At 40.4% G+C, this 15,682-nt stretch overlaps 1 protein-coding gene across 2 annotated transcripts in view; it reads left to right on the top strand.

Moving 5' to 3' along the window:
* Positions 1-15,682, top strand: part of LOC126379228 (homeobox protein PKNOX2-like) — a 54,041-nt gene that overhangs the window by 16,464 nt on the left and 21,895 nt on the right. For both annotated transcript variants that reach the window (XM_050027919.1, XM_050027920.1), the window contains exons 2-4: positions 13,112-13,208; positions 13,765-13,954; positions 14,366-14,495. In XM_050027919.1, the coding sequence (XP_049883876.1) occupies positions 13,138-13,208; positions 13,765-13,954; positions 14,366-14,495 (391 nt within the window). In that variant the 5' untranslated portion in view covers positions 13,112-13,137. The remainder of the gene's footprint in view (positions 1-13,111; positions 13,209-13,764; positions 13,955-14,365; positions 14,496-15,682) is intronic.

The following is a 15,682-nucleotide window of genomic DNA, read 5'->3' as shown; positions in this document are numbered from 1 at the left end:
CTACTCTGAACCGGCGTGACTGAAACGATGATGAATGTGGAGGAAGCAAGAGAAGTAGCGTCAGGATCGAAACAATACAATACAATACTAAAGGGGATGATTCAGAGTTAATATCAAGACCGATCTAAGCTGTCAATCCCATACATTTTTACCACTGTGATTGTGGATTGTCATTTATAATCGTTTAAATCTTGGGGGCTAAAATGACCACTTTAGCAATTCATCTAAATCCAAATCATTTCCTGAATTCCGAGCATTATTGAAGCAATTCTGCTATTTTTGGTAAAATGGTCGCATTCCTTAGAGGATCTGAAACAATTCAATTAATAATAGGAACATGAACATGCTAAAAAGGCTACTTTTGATGAATTTAAACAAAAAACGATTTTAAACAAATCATATTTTGTAACACTTGTCCAGTTATTAGTTATTAATCTATGCTCTAACAATGGTATTTAGTTATTATTCTGCGGTATTTAGTCTATGATTAACAGTGGCGCCATCTGTAGGGATATTAACTGTGGAGGTAGCACGTGGTTGGTGAGTTACATTCCCGCGCAAATATAGAAACGTAAAATGTGACGGAGGCGGGAAGAAAATACTCCCTCCAGGGTTTAGGAAATTGGTACAGGCATTCTGATGGTAGACACGAGCAAAGCAATACATCAGAAAGAAATCTTTGTACATATATTATTATGATTCATCAAAACTAGCCTTTTTCGCCCCCCTTGACTGAGGCCCCGGAACTTGCCTCTCGAATAATCTCTCTCGGAGCGCATAGCGAGAAAAACCAAATCTACATGGAACTATTTGAAATAAACATTGCACGTTAATTATCACTGCTTCTCGCCTCTCCAGTTTCATCAGCAGTTTTTGAACGCTAAGTGATCGTAATGCGTCAAGCGTGTGTTGGGGTTGATGCGAGTCACAAGCGGTGAGCGTTTTTTTAAGTTTTCGGTTTTCTTAAAGGGTTAGTGTAGTGAACATGTCTGTTTATAACAGTGAAGTTATCTGCCAGATAAGTGTCTGATAGCTACATCATCATCAGCCCATTAACGTCCCCACTGCTGGGGCACGGGCCTTCCCTATGGATGGATTGGGAGAACGGGCCTTATACCATCACGCGGGCCCAGTGCGGATTGATGGTTATTAACGACTGCTAATGCAGCCGGGACCAACGGCTTAACGTGCCTTCCGAAGCACGGAGGAGCTCGAGATGAAAACTTTCTTTTTTTTGTAGTCTGATAGCTACGTACTTTATTCTGCTGGCCAGTTTTCTGTGCGCCATGTGGCCGAACCTTCAAATCGAAGTTCGGTTTTGCTAGCCACATTAGAGCCTATCATAACATCGACCTGGGATAGACATTTAGGAGTCGCCGTCGCCGGACACGGCTTGGATGATGATGATGATGATGATGATGATGATAATGATGATGATGATGATGATTATGATGATGACTTTATCTGTAAAACCGAAAAAATAATATTAGTTCATATGTCACGCCAAGTTGACGAGTAGAATGAGAGTTTCTAGCACAATTTAACGGATATTAATCTTGCAATTTGATATTTGCGCATAAAAAAGTAAGTGCGCAATGCAAACAAATGTCAAATAGCAATATTGCTTTCTTAGATGAATCGCTTCGATCGTGGCCATTTTAACCCCCATTTCTCTTAACTTGCACACCGCCGGAGTGGAAGTGTTGCCTATTAATTACCACAACTATGCAAGCACTGGACTAGTTTCGATGCGCGAACGCATGTCTAATGTAATGCTAATGGTAATTTTGTAAACACGATCCGGTATCTTTAGTAATTTGTGATGGCCACACACGTTGTTTTTTTTAATGTGTTGAGGTGTAGACGATGGATTCTTGACTAGAAATTCTCCATTGCGAAGACATAGCATTGTGTGTCGGGATTTTTCAAATAGCAATTTCTTCTGTAAAATTTCTGAAGATTTTTAGAGCAGTGATTTTCTATCCGCGGGGGTGGGCGCCTCTTACTTCAGTAGACCGGAGTAAGATGGTGGCTAAGTTCGTATAGGGACTCAGACCTACTCAGACTACTAATAACTTAGAACCACCTCTGCGTGATGCTATGTTATGTTGCTATTCATGGTTTTTTTAACATAAGCTCACGACTATAACCCAACTGGGGTAGTCAGAGGTACATCTATCGCAAGATGAACTAAGTACCCACACCTCACTGAGGTTTCTGTTAGACCAACGTGATAGGTCAGCCGTATCGCTGTCTATTGTCGTGATGACATTTTTTTTTTCACATTTTAAGGCTTGGATATTCGTAAATTGAGCCATAGAAGCAGTAGCACATTTGGATCACGCGCCGCGCGACCTTCCCATTTATGTATACTTTATGCTAAACATTAGCTTTGTAACTGTTTAGTATTGCGATCATGTACCCATTTTATTCTCAAGTCTGAATCTAAATATATTGATTTATTGTTGGCAAGTGCTTTTTTTTGGCTGTTTATATCATGTTATATATTATTTGGAATCTAGTCTAGTTCATAAAAGAATGTAAATTTAGGATGGCTGAAAACGATGAAAACTGCTTGTTGATAGTTTTAATAATAGCTTGATAGTGAATGAAAACAAAAACATTTATTCTTCAATATTTTATATTTTTATTTTTATTTATTATGTTTTGTCTCGATTTTGATTTGCCTAAATCTCGGAATCTTAAAATGGACTTTTAACTCCCATTTTATGGTCACCCATTTTTACACACACACACATTCACACATATTACTTTCATTTACACACCATGCACACGAAATCACACCATCACATATTTTGACACAAATAGTTCTACATAATTCCCTATTGATTGATTAGTTTTTTAATTTTTATCCTTATTTCTTTTATTTTTGTAGTCGTTTGTTTCTTTCTAAGTTGTAATTATGGCTACCCATTAAGACTGCTGATCTGGAGGTGGAGGCCTGGGATGCTAAATACAGGGTATCCTAGTTTAGGTTCCAGCCTTTACACATGATCACCCGTTATGTTTAATCCTATTGTCTAAGATGTATATGTACACTTTGTATCATGTTATGTTGTGAAGGAAATAAATATTTTTATTATTAATATTACTAACTAAATAATTAAGTTTCCTTTCGAAATCAGCATAATCAAAACAGAAAGTATAACTCGAGGTGATTCGCCGAATCCCGTCAATCTCGAATGGGATCTCGTCATATTATGCTTCGGGATTGATCCCGAAAAAGTAGACTCAGCGATACAGCTTCCGATGTGGTAGTAGTTTTACAGCTAGTGACATAATGGCCCCGATTCCTGCAGACACCTCCTAATTTTACTTTAAGTTACACCTGTCATTTTCTCATCCGCCGTAAAGGAAAGGAACAGATGATTGACAGCTCTTAATTTTAGGAAGAATGAGTAAATGAATGAATAACCCGGGCGAATCGAAAAGGTATCTTGCTGGTATGCAAACCGTTTGACGTGTGCTGTTAACTTAATTCTGTCGGGTTATTGGCCGATGTAAACTGTTTAGACGGTTGTTTTAGATTTCTATTTAAAATTGACGCGTGTTCCATAAATTTTATGCCTGTCGATTACCCGTCTCTTTCTTTTTCAGCAGATAAGAAAATGACAGGTATAACTTATAATAAAATTAGATGGCGTCTGCAGGAATTAGCACTAATATGTAATTTAATTTTTGACGTTCAAAAAGCGCTATCTATGTGAGCCAATTTTGAAGAATAAATATTTTTGAATTTTTGAACCAGTCACTAACGTTTTTCAATTCAATTCAATTATTTATTGCATTCCATGTAGTACAATGGGGTGTTACATAGGTATAGGAACTAAAACATGGACCCTGTAGGGCACAGCAACGTTGAAGGGAAGAGAGGAAGTGTGTGTGTGTGTGTGTGTTTTCTGGACTATTTTTCTATTCATTTAAAGCGAACCATGGTAGCCTTATAACTAAAACGGAATTTCTACGAGGCAACGTAGTTCTGTTATTGCAAGTCAGCCCCAAATCGTTTTGGATGTAATTATGTTCCGTCATTTGTGTCTTGAGGGAAATTTTCTTTCATTATTTACTCTTTCCATTTTGTCTTCATGTTCTCGGTTAAGACTAATTACATAAGGTTACGACTATGTCCCAATTGGGGTAGTCAGAAGCAAATCCATCGCAAGATGAAAGTACCCACACCTCACAGAGTTATCACTTTCTGTTAAACCAACGTGATAGGTGAGTATCACCATCTACAATTGTCGAGCTAACTGTGTAAATTAATAACTCATTGGCGCATGTCCGGTACTGGGGTAAATGCTATTTAAATTATATGTTTTATGGATTTTTTTGTAGCAAATTTTTTTTTGCTTCTATAATGATCTGGGAGCAAGTAAAAAACATAGAACACATTCAACTGCTTGTCTTCCCGGGCATGTCGTAAAAACCAACAGAGAGATCGTGTCCTCTAACATGATGGACTAATGTTATGGGCGATAGGCTGATCCCTTATCACCATAAGGTTTAATAATAAATAAATAAAATAATAAATAATATCTAGTTTACGACATCGTATCAACAGTGGCTGCAAGTTGTCTTTGATTATTTGTGGCTCTGCCCACCCCATTAGGGATAACGGGCGTGAGTTTATGTATGTATGTACGGTCACGAGCATTAATATGTATACACTTTGATACCATGTCACATTAACTTTTTTGACAAATTGAACTGTAAGTCTCACTAAATGTCAAATATGTTAGTGCGACAGAGTCCTAAAGTGTATTGCTCATGACTGTATGTATTTGCGTTTTCCTTAAAAATATATGAAGGAGGGTAATTACTCCTCGGAGATTCGGAAAAGGGGACGGTTGTGGAGGTTCAAATACACACACAGACTCACGACCGTTATCGCTAAGGGGTGGGCACAGCCACAAGTAATCAAAGACAACTTGCAGCCACTGTTGATACGATGTCGTCTACTTACATTAGTAAGTAGTAACCGGGAGCATCAGGTGATCAGCCTGTAATGTCCTAACCAAGCTAGGGATCACAAAGCAATTTTCGTGATATTTCCCCACCGGGATTCGAATCCGGGACCTCCGGATCGTGAGCCTAACGCTCAACCACTCGACCACAGAGGCCGTTATTATCCTATTATCAGCAAGAGAAACTTGCCAAGTCCGCGCAATAAACCAGAACAAAATACGTGCAAAACTGCAATTTTAACTTCCCAACAACATTACAATAATACTCACTCCTTACACGATACCTACATTCAAAAATCAAGATGGCGTTTCTATAAATCCCGCCAAGTTTTCAGCCAGCACTTGTCTATGGTACGTGTATTGTAAATATTCAAAATTCGAAGCGCGGGATCGAACGCGCGCCGCATTCAAATGGCCGAGTTATACGTTCGAGAGTTCGTTCCTAGGGATGTGCTTATCGACATGAAGTTAGAAAAGAAATAATTGATTTTTATAAAAAATACTTATGTCGAGAAATGTTAATCTTTACGTATCAAATTTAGTGACAAAAAGGGAGTTATTTTGATTAAAAATTGACGATTCAAAGTGACTATATTACCTATCTAATGAATATACCGGGTGTTAGTGACATCGTAACGAAAGCTTTAGGGGATGATTCCGAACAATTAATCGGGATTTAAGGTGTAAAAGTCAGCCTAATTTAGGGAGAATAGAGAACGGTGAACGGTCGGGGTTTAGGGGGAAGATAGTGAGGAAACCCACATTCACAAATTGCCGAGAAATGCATTTTGGAGGTATGTGCTCTAACCAGTATTGGGCTGGTTTTCCCGTCGCGGTTTGGAAGGTTAGACAGGCAGTCGCTTCTGTAAAAAAGACGGACCTGTCAAATCTTTAGGTTAGGTAAGCGGACCCTGTGAAAAACGGGATAATTCTAGGGAGATGATGATGATGAATAAAGTTAAATCCTGTCAAAATTGTAGGTTAGGTAAGCGGACTCTATGAGAACGGATAACACTAGAAACATGCCTTAGAAAGTTTCGTAAGGTACGAAAATATAGAAAGAAAATAAACTTTCACTTAGTGACTTATCGATAAACCTACCCATCACTACTTATAACGACAGTACGTCTGGGAAAAATAGACGTTTGTAGACAGTCGCGTCGTGCACCGTGAATTATGTAGAGGACAGATCTCTATGGAAACTAGATTTTACCCTTTAGTGAAAATATTGTTGGAGAAACGTATGAAATAGTTCCTTTGTGGTGGCCTGAGAGGGAGGAACAAACATCAGATACAAGTAATCATAGAGAACTTGTAACCTCTGTCGATGGATAGGTTTTCGAACACCGGAAGTCAATATACCATACACTTATAAATTAGATTCATGATTTTTGTTATGAAATTCTGATTTACTAAATAAAAACATATCTAAACCTTAGGAAAATGATTTTCTTTTTCCTATTTTACTTATTTATGAATTATAATCAAGTAAAACGCAATAATATGAATATGTGCGACATTTTATTAAGTTTAGATTATTTAACGAAGAAAGCAACCGCCCTGTTCCCGTTTCCGCCAAAAAGCCTGACAAAAGACAATCAAACACCATAGAAGAATAAAACATAGAAATTCTGATAACCTAAGGAGATTATATATTATTTATAAAAATTGTTTGTGCGTCATTAATCATTCAGCCACATTAAGCATTTCATCTTAAAAAGTAATGCTGCTTTTTGGCATTTCCGCTCATTTCATTTAATTGTTGTTTAAAATACATAACATTACATAAGCTCACTTCGTGAGCCTGACGACTATATCCCAATTGGGGTAGTCAGAGGCACATCCATCGCAAGATGAACTAAGTACCCACACCTCACCGAGCTTTCTGTTAGACCAACGTGATAGATGGTGAGCCGTATCGCTGTTTATACCGGTCGATCCAATGTGTTAGTGAAAATTGCACTTAAGATAAATTAATAACTCATTGATGCAAGTAAAAAAAAAAGTGAAAACTTTTTTTTTTACTTGCATCAATGAGTTTTCACAAAAAAAAGTTTTCATCTCGAGCTCCTCCGTGCTTCGGAAGGCACGTTAAGCCGTTGGTCCCGGCTGCATTAGCAGTCGTTAATAACCATCAATCCGCACTGGGCCCGCGTGATGGTTTAGGGCCCGATCTCCCTATCCATCCATAGGGAAGGCCCGTGCCCCAGCAGTGGGGACGTTAATGGGCTGATGATGATGATGACGATGATGCAAGTCCGGTACCGGGGTTTGAAACGGCGCTTTTCGTTTGAGAAGCAAGCCGGTGTACCACAGAACCACATTGACTTATTATTATAACGAATGACACTCGTAAAAATCACTCAAACACTTAAAAATAATTACCACTCAAAAACAAATTTTCCACTCTGGCAACACAGTCGCTTCGTTCAGAAAATTTAACTAATTGACAAGTCGCTGGGTACTGGCCGAAAAAGAACCATCGACAATTTTCGGTTTAATTGTCGTTGAGCCTTAATTCGAGAGGTCCTTTGCCTTTTAGAGACAAAATGAGCAAATGTTTGGAGGGCGTCGCGGAGTGCGAAAAAAATGAGGGGAAACCGGGAGACACCTTGTCCGTTAAAATTGCTATTCGATTTTTAAAGCGTTTTTAATGTAAACGGTACATGCACCTAAGTGAAATAGATTAAAAAAGAAATGAAAAAAAAAAAGCGATTGGTATTTTGACTAACTAAGAAAACAAATAGATTGTAAGTTCTGTTATACATGAGCGATTGGCTCATCATCTGTCCCCATTTGTCCGGCCAAGTAGTTCATGATATTTGCGGTAAATATACAAACCACGTCAAAAGGGGATGCTTTTTATTTTTTAAAGTAATACCCTTACCAAAATCTTTGTATTTTATGAAACTCCATATCAAATAAAAGCTTACCTCGTTGGTAAAAAAAAAAAAAAATTAAGCGTGAAGTTGTTTCTAATGTAATAATGTAAAATTGTATTTGTAAATAATGAAATAAGTATAAGTAATTGATACTACATAATGACGGACTTTCCAGGCTACATTCTCTAAAAAAGCATAGAGGGCGCTGTCCAGATTTAACGTGATAATTACCTATTTTCTCATTAATCTGGTACATACATACGTAATTATTCAAAAATATAAAATCTAATGGCAGACGCATAACATACATAACATAAATAGCCTATATACGTCCCACTGCTGGGCACAGGCCTCCTCTCAATCAACCGGAGAGGGTATGGAGCATACTCCACCACGCTGCTCCACTGCGGGTTGGTGGAGGTGTTTTTACGGCTAATAGCCGGGACCAACGGCTTAACGTGCCCTCCGAAGCACGGAATCAACTTACTTTTTCGGACAATCAGGTGATTCAAGCCTGAAAAGTCCTTGCCAAACAAAGGACAGTCTCACAAAGTGATTTTGACAATGTCCCCATCGGGAATCGAACCCGGACCTCCAGATCGTGAGCCTAACGCTCTTACCACTAGACTACGGAGGCAGACGCATATAAAAATAATTGTCGCTTGCTAATGTTGCTACCTATATTGCTTCTCTTTATTTTGATCAGAACAATAATGGGTGGAAGATGTGTTGTGCCTGGGTGAAATAACAAGGGTCATCATTTATACCCAAAAACAAAGATAAAAGTTGCATATGTCTGTTATCTATGAAATTAGAAGGAAAAACAATTTGATAGAGCGCCACCTATAGTTTTTTTTTTGGGGAACGTAGCTTAGAAAGCTAGAAGAAAAGAGAGGAAGGGGAAGACCAAGAAGAGCTTACATGGAACAGATTAAAGAAAAGGTTAACGTCGTGTCTTATAGGGAAGTCAAGGAATTGGCCTTTCATAAACTGGAATGGAAAATGCTACACCGACAAGAGCGTGGCTCTTAAATTGAATTGATGAGCTTAGAAAGTATCCCGTTGATATCACGTGGTTTCCAAAATTTGTGCCCGGTTAATGGCAATAGTGAACAATCAACGTAGTGGGTAGCTCACTGGGACGGGCTAACCTATAAAATGCTACTTAGGTTCTATGACGATTTTGTGACGTAGCGAGTAGGCGCCGCTACTTCAAAAGCGCACCCCTGATGCCGGGCAGCTGCGGTATCAGTACTGGTTGGAGGCCGAGGAAATGGATTCTGGTAGGGCTCTAGCTAGAACATCGGGGTGCGGGTGCGGCACGCGCGATATATAGGTACTAACACAGACAGACTACACATTCATGGAATTCGTATTTGTTTATATTATTACATTTGTTTACTAGTTTTACCTATATTAATAACTTTCTTTTTTTTAATTCTAATCTTAAGTATTTACGTATACATCTTTGCGATAATATTTGTCTATGTACACTCTAATTCTATTAAAATAATTTGGTATATACGTTTTTATAATGTATATTTTTGAATTGAATTTGAATATATACACCATTAACACATGTTTATGAAATACGATGTTCGTGCGTCACCCAACAGGGTCCACATAATATCAGCGTCGTGGTTCACGCCGCTTGTGCTGAGTGAGGCCCTTTTATCTCAGGACGTCCACCACCACATTATGGTCATTTCGACAAACATCCGTCTTGCTTTTTTGTAATTGTTTTAGTGGAAATTTGATATGATGTTGTTGTCTTTTTTTTGTGTGTGGCGTCCTTTTATAATAAACTTTTTCTATTCTATTCTATTCTAACATCACCGATTGAGAAATTGGTCGGTGTGCTGCGGAACGGAAGGCGATTGGGGCAACCACCGTTCTACACGCCCTATCTATGGAGTAATGAAGGCGATTTCTCCACCGACAAGAGCGCAGCTCTTAAATAAAGAGAGAGAATGGTAATAGGCTCGCCCTATTACGTGGGACTTGAACATATCTGGCAAGGAGTGGATGTAAACATTTAAAAACCATTGTAAACCTCCATTATTCGTACAAACCGCCGCCACTACATAAAACTACCCCGGAATGGGGTGAGGCCATCTTATATCAATCCGGCAACTGGCAACACTTGTGATGAATGTGCCGCGTTCGCTTTTAATATCTCTTTTTATTGCCAGCCTTCGTTCATAACACGTAGGGGAGCGGAGTAAACTATGGGTTAAGGGATGGTTTTTGAGATAATTCGTTGTCTGAAGTCACTGTAGTCCTGAGGTACAAGAGTGACTGTGGTCCTGTGATACAAGAGTGACTGTGGTCGAAGAGTCACTATGGTCCTTACAAGAGTGACTGGTCCTGTGGTACAAGAGTGACTGTGGTACAAGAGTCACTGTGGTTCTTACAAGAGTGACTGGTCCTGTGTTATAAGAGTGACTGTGGTTCTATGGTACAAGAGTCACTGGGGTTCTGTGGTTTAAGAATCACTATGGTCCTGTGATACAAGAGTGAATGTGGTCCTGTGGTACAAGAGTCACTGTGGTCTATGGTACAAGAGTCACTTTATTCCGTTCCAGTGTAATCGGGTAGCGTCCTAAATCAAAGATAAATGATGAAATACTGATTACTAAATAAAGACAGTCCTAAAAGTGAAGAAAAACATTTTCTTTTTTATGAACCTTAATCGAGAAAAAGTAAGATGATCCGTGCTTCGGAAGGCACGTTAAGCCAACGGCTTTTCGTTTCCCGGTTACTACTTACTGATGTAAGTAAGTAGTCGTTACATGAGCCATGTCAGGGGCCTTTGGCGGCTCAATAATAACCCTGACAGCAGGGTTAATGAAGTTGGTAATTCACCTCACAACCCACACGATAGAAGAAGAATCGAGAAAAACGTAATAATATCCGGTTTTTTTATTTCGTTCTTCTATGACGTCACAGAGTGCTACAGATTCCGCAGTAATTTCGTGTTTTGACGTTTAGTAAGAAGTAACTGATTTGAGGAGCTCGGTGGCGCAGCGGTAAACGCGCTCGGTCTGCGATTGTTGAAGCAACTTTCGCCAAGGACAGTCATAGGATGGGTGACCACAAAAAAAAAGTTTTCATCTCGAGCTCCTCCGTGCTTCGGAACGGCACGTTAAGCCGTTGGACCCGGCTGCATTAGCACTGGGCCCGCGTGATGGTTTAAGGCCCGATCTCCCTAACCATCCATAGGGAAGGCCCGTGCCCCAGCAGTGGGGACGTTAATGGGCTGGTGATGATGATGAACTGATTTGACTGGTTGGATACTAGCCTGTTCTGTTCCGTGGTATATGTCTCTCGCATCTCCTTACATGTTTACTGGCGTCCCCGCTTGTTACCACTTGTTCTACTTTATGCCATTGGCATTGTTTTGACGATCTTTACATAACTACAATATTATAATGGTTTTCCTGCAGACAATTCCTAATTTTACTTTACTTTTGCGATGGAAAATTCCACTTGATATTAACTTAAATCATCATCATATCAAGAATAATCAGCGCAATCATTCCTCTCAGTATTCCTTACGATGTCCCTAACGCCCTGTTTTCCTCGCTATCTATTAAGCCTACACCTGTCACTTTCTTATCCGCCGAAAAGGATGATTGATAGCTCTTAATTTTAGGAAGAATGAGTAAATTAACGAATAACCTGGGCGAATTAAAAAGGTATCTCGCTGGTATGCAAACCGTTTGACGGGTTATTAGCCAATGCAATTTTTTTTATAGGGAACACTCGTCAATTTGAAGCACAAATCTAAAACAAAGATTTTATGCCTAACGATTACCCGTCCCTTTCCTTTTCGGCGGATAAGAAAATGACAGATATAACTTAAAATAAATTCAGATGGTGTTTACAGGAATTAACACCAAAGTTGTTTTAGTTATAATGGCCCCGATTCCTGCAGATACCTAATTTTATTTTTAGTTATACCCATCCGCCGAAAAGGAAAGGGACGGATGATTGACAGCTGTTAATAGGCTACATGACAACCTAGTCAAATGAGATACTTTTTACTAAAGTTTGTATGGAAATACTGTCCTGTGACATCACTAAAAAAGGTCAAACGTCGAACTCATTCTATTTACTAAGTCTGAAAGCGAAATGGGATTGATTTTTGATCAACTTCGACTGCCTTCTATTTCTAGATTCATCATCATCATCGCCAGCCCATTAACGTCCCCACTGCTGGGGCACGGGCCTTCCTTAAAGTTATTCTATTCTATTCTATTCTATTCCTTATGGATGGATAGGGAGATCGGGCCTTAAACCATCACGCGGGCCCAGTGCGGATTGATGGTTATTAACGACTGCTAATGCAACCGGGACCAACGGCTTAACGTGCCATCCGAAGCACGGAGGAGCTCGAGATGAAAACTTTTTTTTTTGTGGTCACCCATCCTATGACCGGCCTTTGCGAAAGTTGCTTAACCTCAACAATCGCTGACCGAGCGCGTTTACCGCTGCGCCACCGAGCTCCTCCTATTTCTAGATTAGCATTTCATAATTTATCTGTGACCCAGTCAAATACCCTACTTTAAAATGAGGCTTTTATTTCAAGATTAGCATTTTATAATTTATTTTTCACCGTCTATTATTTTAAAACGAGTGAATGAATAAATAACCCGAGCGAATCACATAGGCATCTCGCTGGTATGCAACCCGTTTGTCATTTGTCCGGCCAAGTAGTTAATGCCATCTGCGGCAAATCTACAATAAGACACGTCAAAAAAAAAGCAACCCGTTTGACGTGTGTTGTCAACTTAATTTCGTCGAGTTATTCGCCAGTGTAAAATTTTGAGAGGGTTGTTATTTCTGCCTAAAATTTCACGTGTGTTTTATAAAGTTTATGCCTGTCGATTTCCCGTCCTTTCCTTTTCGACGGATAAGAAAATGATGGGTATAACTTAAAATAAAATTAGGAGGTGTCTGCAGGAATCGGGGCGAATACCTACCTATAATGCGAAAAGTGGTTTTTATTTTCATTTAAGTAGGTATACTAACAATAAGGCAGCTCTAATTGTACTTTATTATATGAAAAATGTTCATTATGAACTTATGATGATACAGAGTTAGTTCCATGCCTCAGTATCTGTCATTTGTCAAATACAAGAACACTTCTTTTTTTTCGTGTATGCAGGAATCACGGCCATTTTCTGTCGATTGCCCGTCCTGGTTGCAAATGTTGTCTAACTCCAGCTCCTCTGGTTGCAGATGCGTCGGCGGGCGTGGTGAGCGGCATGCAGGGCGGAGCGCCGGCCGCGGACGCCGACCAGGCACAGTTCGAGGCCGACAAGCGCGCCGTCTACAAGTAAGACAACATAACATAGTAACTGGTTGACGAGCTAATTCCGCCCATAAGCAACAGATGGCGCGCATCATTCACTGCAGTCCTAAAACGCGCTAACGAAGTTTTCACAGCGCGATGCATATATACAACTTCCAACATAACACCGTTGGACAATCTTCTTATCGTGTGGTTTGTCAGGTGGAATACTAACCTAATCAACCCTGGTGTCAGGGTTATTAGTGAGTTGGACAATAGCATCACGCTTGTATACCTGAAAGGGTGGACAGAAGACGTTCATGGAGACTCGTGCGGTTCAGACATAGCGGGTCTTGGTGCGTCATCTGCGTCGCTCACCGCGTCACCCGCCATATGTGACGCTCGCTACACATACACATTGACGTTATCGTACACGCGCAACTGTTTGTGTGACGTCGTACGATTGAAGACTAAAGTAAGACCGAGGGGGGTGAGGTAAAGCTAGCTCAGCCGCTGGTGGGGAGCGGAGAGTTGCCGTTCTATACGTAGTATTATAGGCTTTTATATTGTATGCTAATGTAATCTGTCTCTGTCCTTCCAGACACCCACTGTTTCCGCTGCTAGCCCTCTTATTAGAGCGATGCGAGCAGGCCACAGCGGGGGCGGAGCCCGTGGCGGCCGACGCCTTCGGAGCGGACCTTCAGGCCTTCGTGCAGCACCAACGCCGCGACCGTCGGCCCTTCCTCACCGACGAGCCAGAGATCGACGGCCTTATGATCAAAAGCATACAGGTTAGTTGTTGTCCCTTTCTGCATCTGTTGTCATTATTTCTGTATCTTGTGTCGATCATCATCATCATCAGCCCATTAACGTCCCCACTGCTGGGGCACGGGCCTTCCCTATGGATGGATAGGGAGATCGGGCTTTAAACCATCACGCGGGCCCAGTGCGGATTGATGGTTATTAACGACTGCTAATGCAGCCGAGACCAACGGCTTAACGTGCCTTCCGAAGCACGGAGGAGCTCGATATGAAAACTTTTTTATAGTGGTCACCCATCCTATGACCGGCCTTTGCGAAAGTTGCTTAACTTCAACAATCGCAGACCGAGCGCGTTTACCGCTGCGCCACCGAGCTCTCTGGGGGTATGTTTATGTTATGTAAATATATTCTATTATATAAGCTTTTCTTCTGGTTTCCAGGTGCTCCGCATCCACCTGCTGGAGTTGGAGAAGGTCCAGGAGCTGTGCCGGGACTTTTGCGGGCGCTACATCGCCTGCCTCAAGACCAAGATGCAGAGCGAGAACCTGTTGCGCACAGACTACTCCGCTGGTGAGCGTCACGTAGTATTAGAGGGGAAGGAGGGGGGAATGGTTCTGAAACGCGGTATCGAAGTTTTCACAGCGCGACGTATATATGTCACCGTAAAATTGTAAATAACGTTAGATTATAATCTATCTCGTATATATGAGATTGTGAACTGTCGAAAAATTGTGAACAGTAACATACTGCTTACAATTTAACGTATTATAATTCGTCAGATTATAATCTATCGAAGTGAAACTGTTAAATCAATCTTACAATTATCAAATTGTCAACTGTCCGAAGGCTGTTCCTGATTGGTCGGCCTTACAGTAAGCCGTTCTGTGTCCATAGAGTTAGGAATAAAACACAGGTGTCAGTCAAATAAAATACATGCACATCAAGAATTGTGACCCCATTCATCAAGAATTGAATTGAATAAAGAATTGTGACATCAAGTAAGACCAACGTAACACCGTCGGAAGGCGCGTTAAGCCGTTGGTCCCAGTTACTACTTGCTGATGCAAGTTAATATTGGGCCGCCAAAGGCCCCTGAGAAGGCCCATGTACCAACTTAAGTAGTCGACATGAGCCAACCAGAAATAGCTATTGCTATGAAAACAATAAAACTAAAGGAAAATTAACTCTATAACATACAGGGTGTTACTGACATCGTAACGAAAACTTCGAGGGATGATTCAGACCATAATTATTCTGAGTTGATATCAAGTGGAATTTTCCATCGCAAAACTAAAAAAAAAAAATGAATTTTTGCGACGGAAAATTCCACTTGATATTAGCTTAGAATCAACCCCGGATCATCCGTCTCAGTATTCGTTACGATGTCCCAAACAGCCTGTATATATATCAGGACATGCCATAAATTTAATTAAAAAAAGCGGGAGGGAGGATACATTCAAACGACTCTCGGCTTTTTGGCGGGAAACGGGAACGGGACAGTTGCTTTCTTCATTGAATAATCTAAATAATTAATACGAATTGGTGTTTTGTGGTTAATGATCGCATTAAGTTAGTCGGAAGACATTCGCGAGTGTTATTATATAGGAGTATTCAATAAACAAAGTGTATCTGCCTATTTTCGCTTCGTGCCAGGAAGCCGCTTCATAACTCGAAAGTTTATGCGGACTTTTGAGTTAATTCGTTTGGGGTTCGGAGTAGAAGTCTACTCCGAGGGTGGGGGCTTAGGTTTCATCATC

The sequence above is a fragment of the Pectinophora gossypiella genome, chromosome 28, assembly GCF_024362695.1.
Source record: "Pectinophora gossypiella chromosome 28, ilPecGoss1.1, whole genome shotgun sequence".
Taxonomy (NCBI): Eukaryota; Metazoa; Arthropoda; class Insecta; order Lepidoptera; family Gelechiidae; genus Pectinophora; species Pectinophora gossypiella.
The sequence above is the reverse complement of the archived record's forward strand: the minus strand, read 5'-3'. Positions and strand labels throughout refer to the sequence as shown.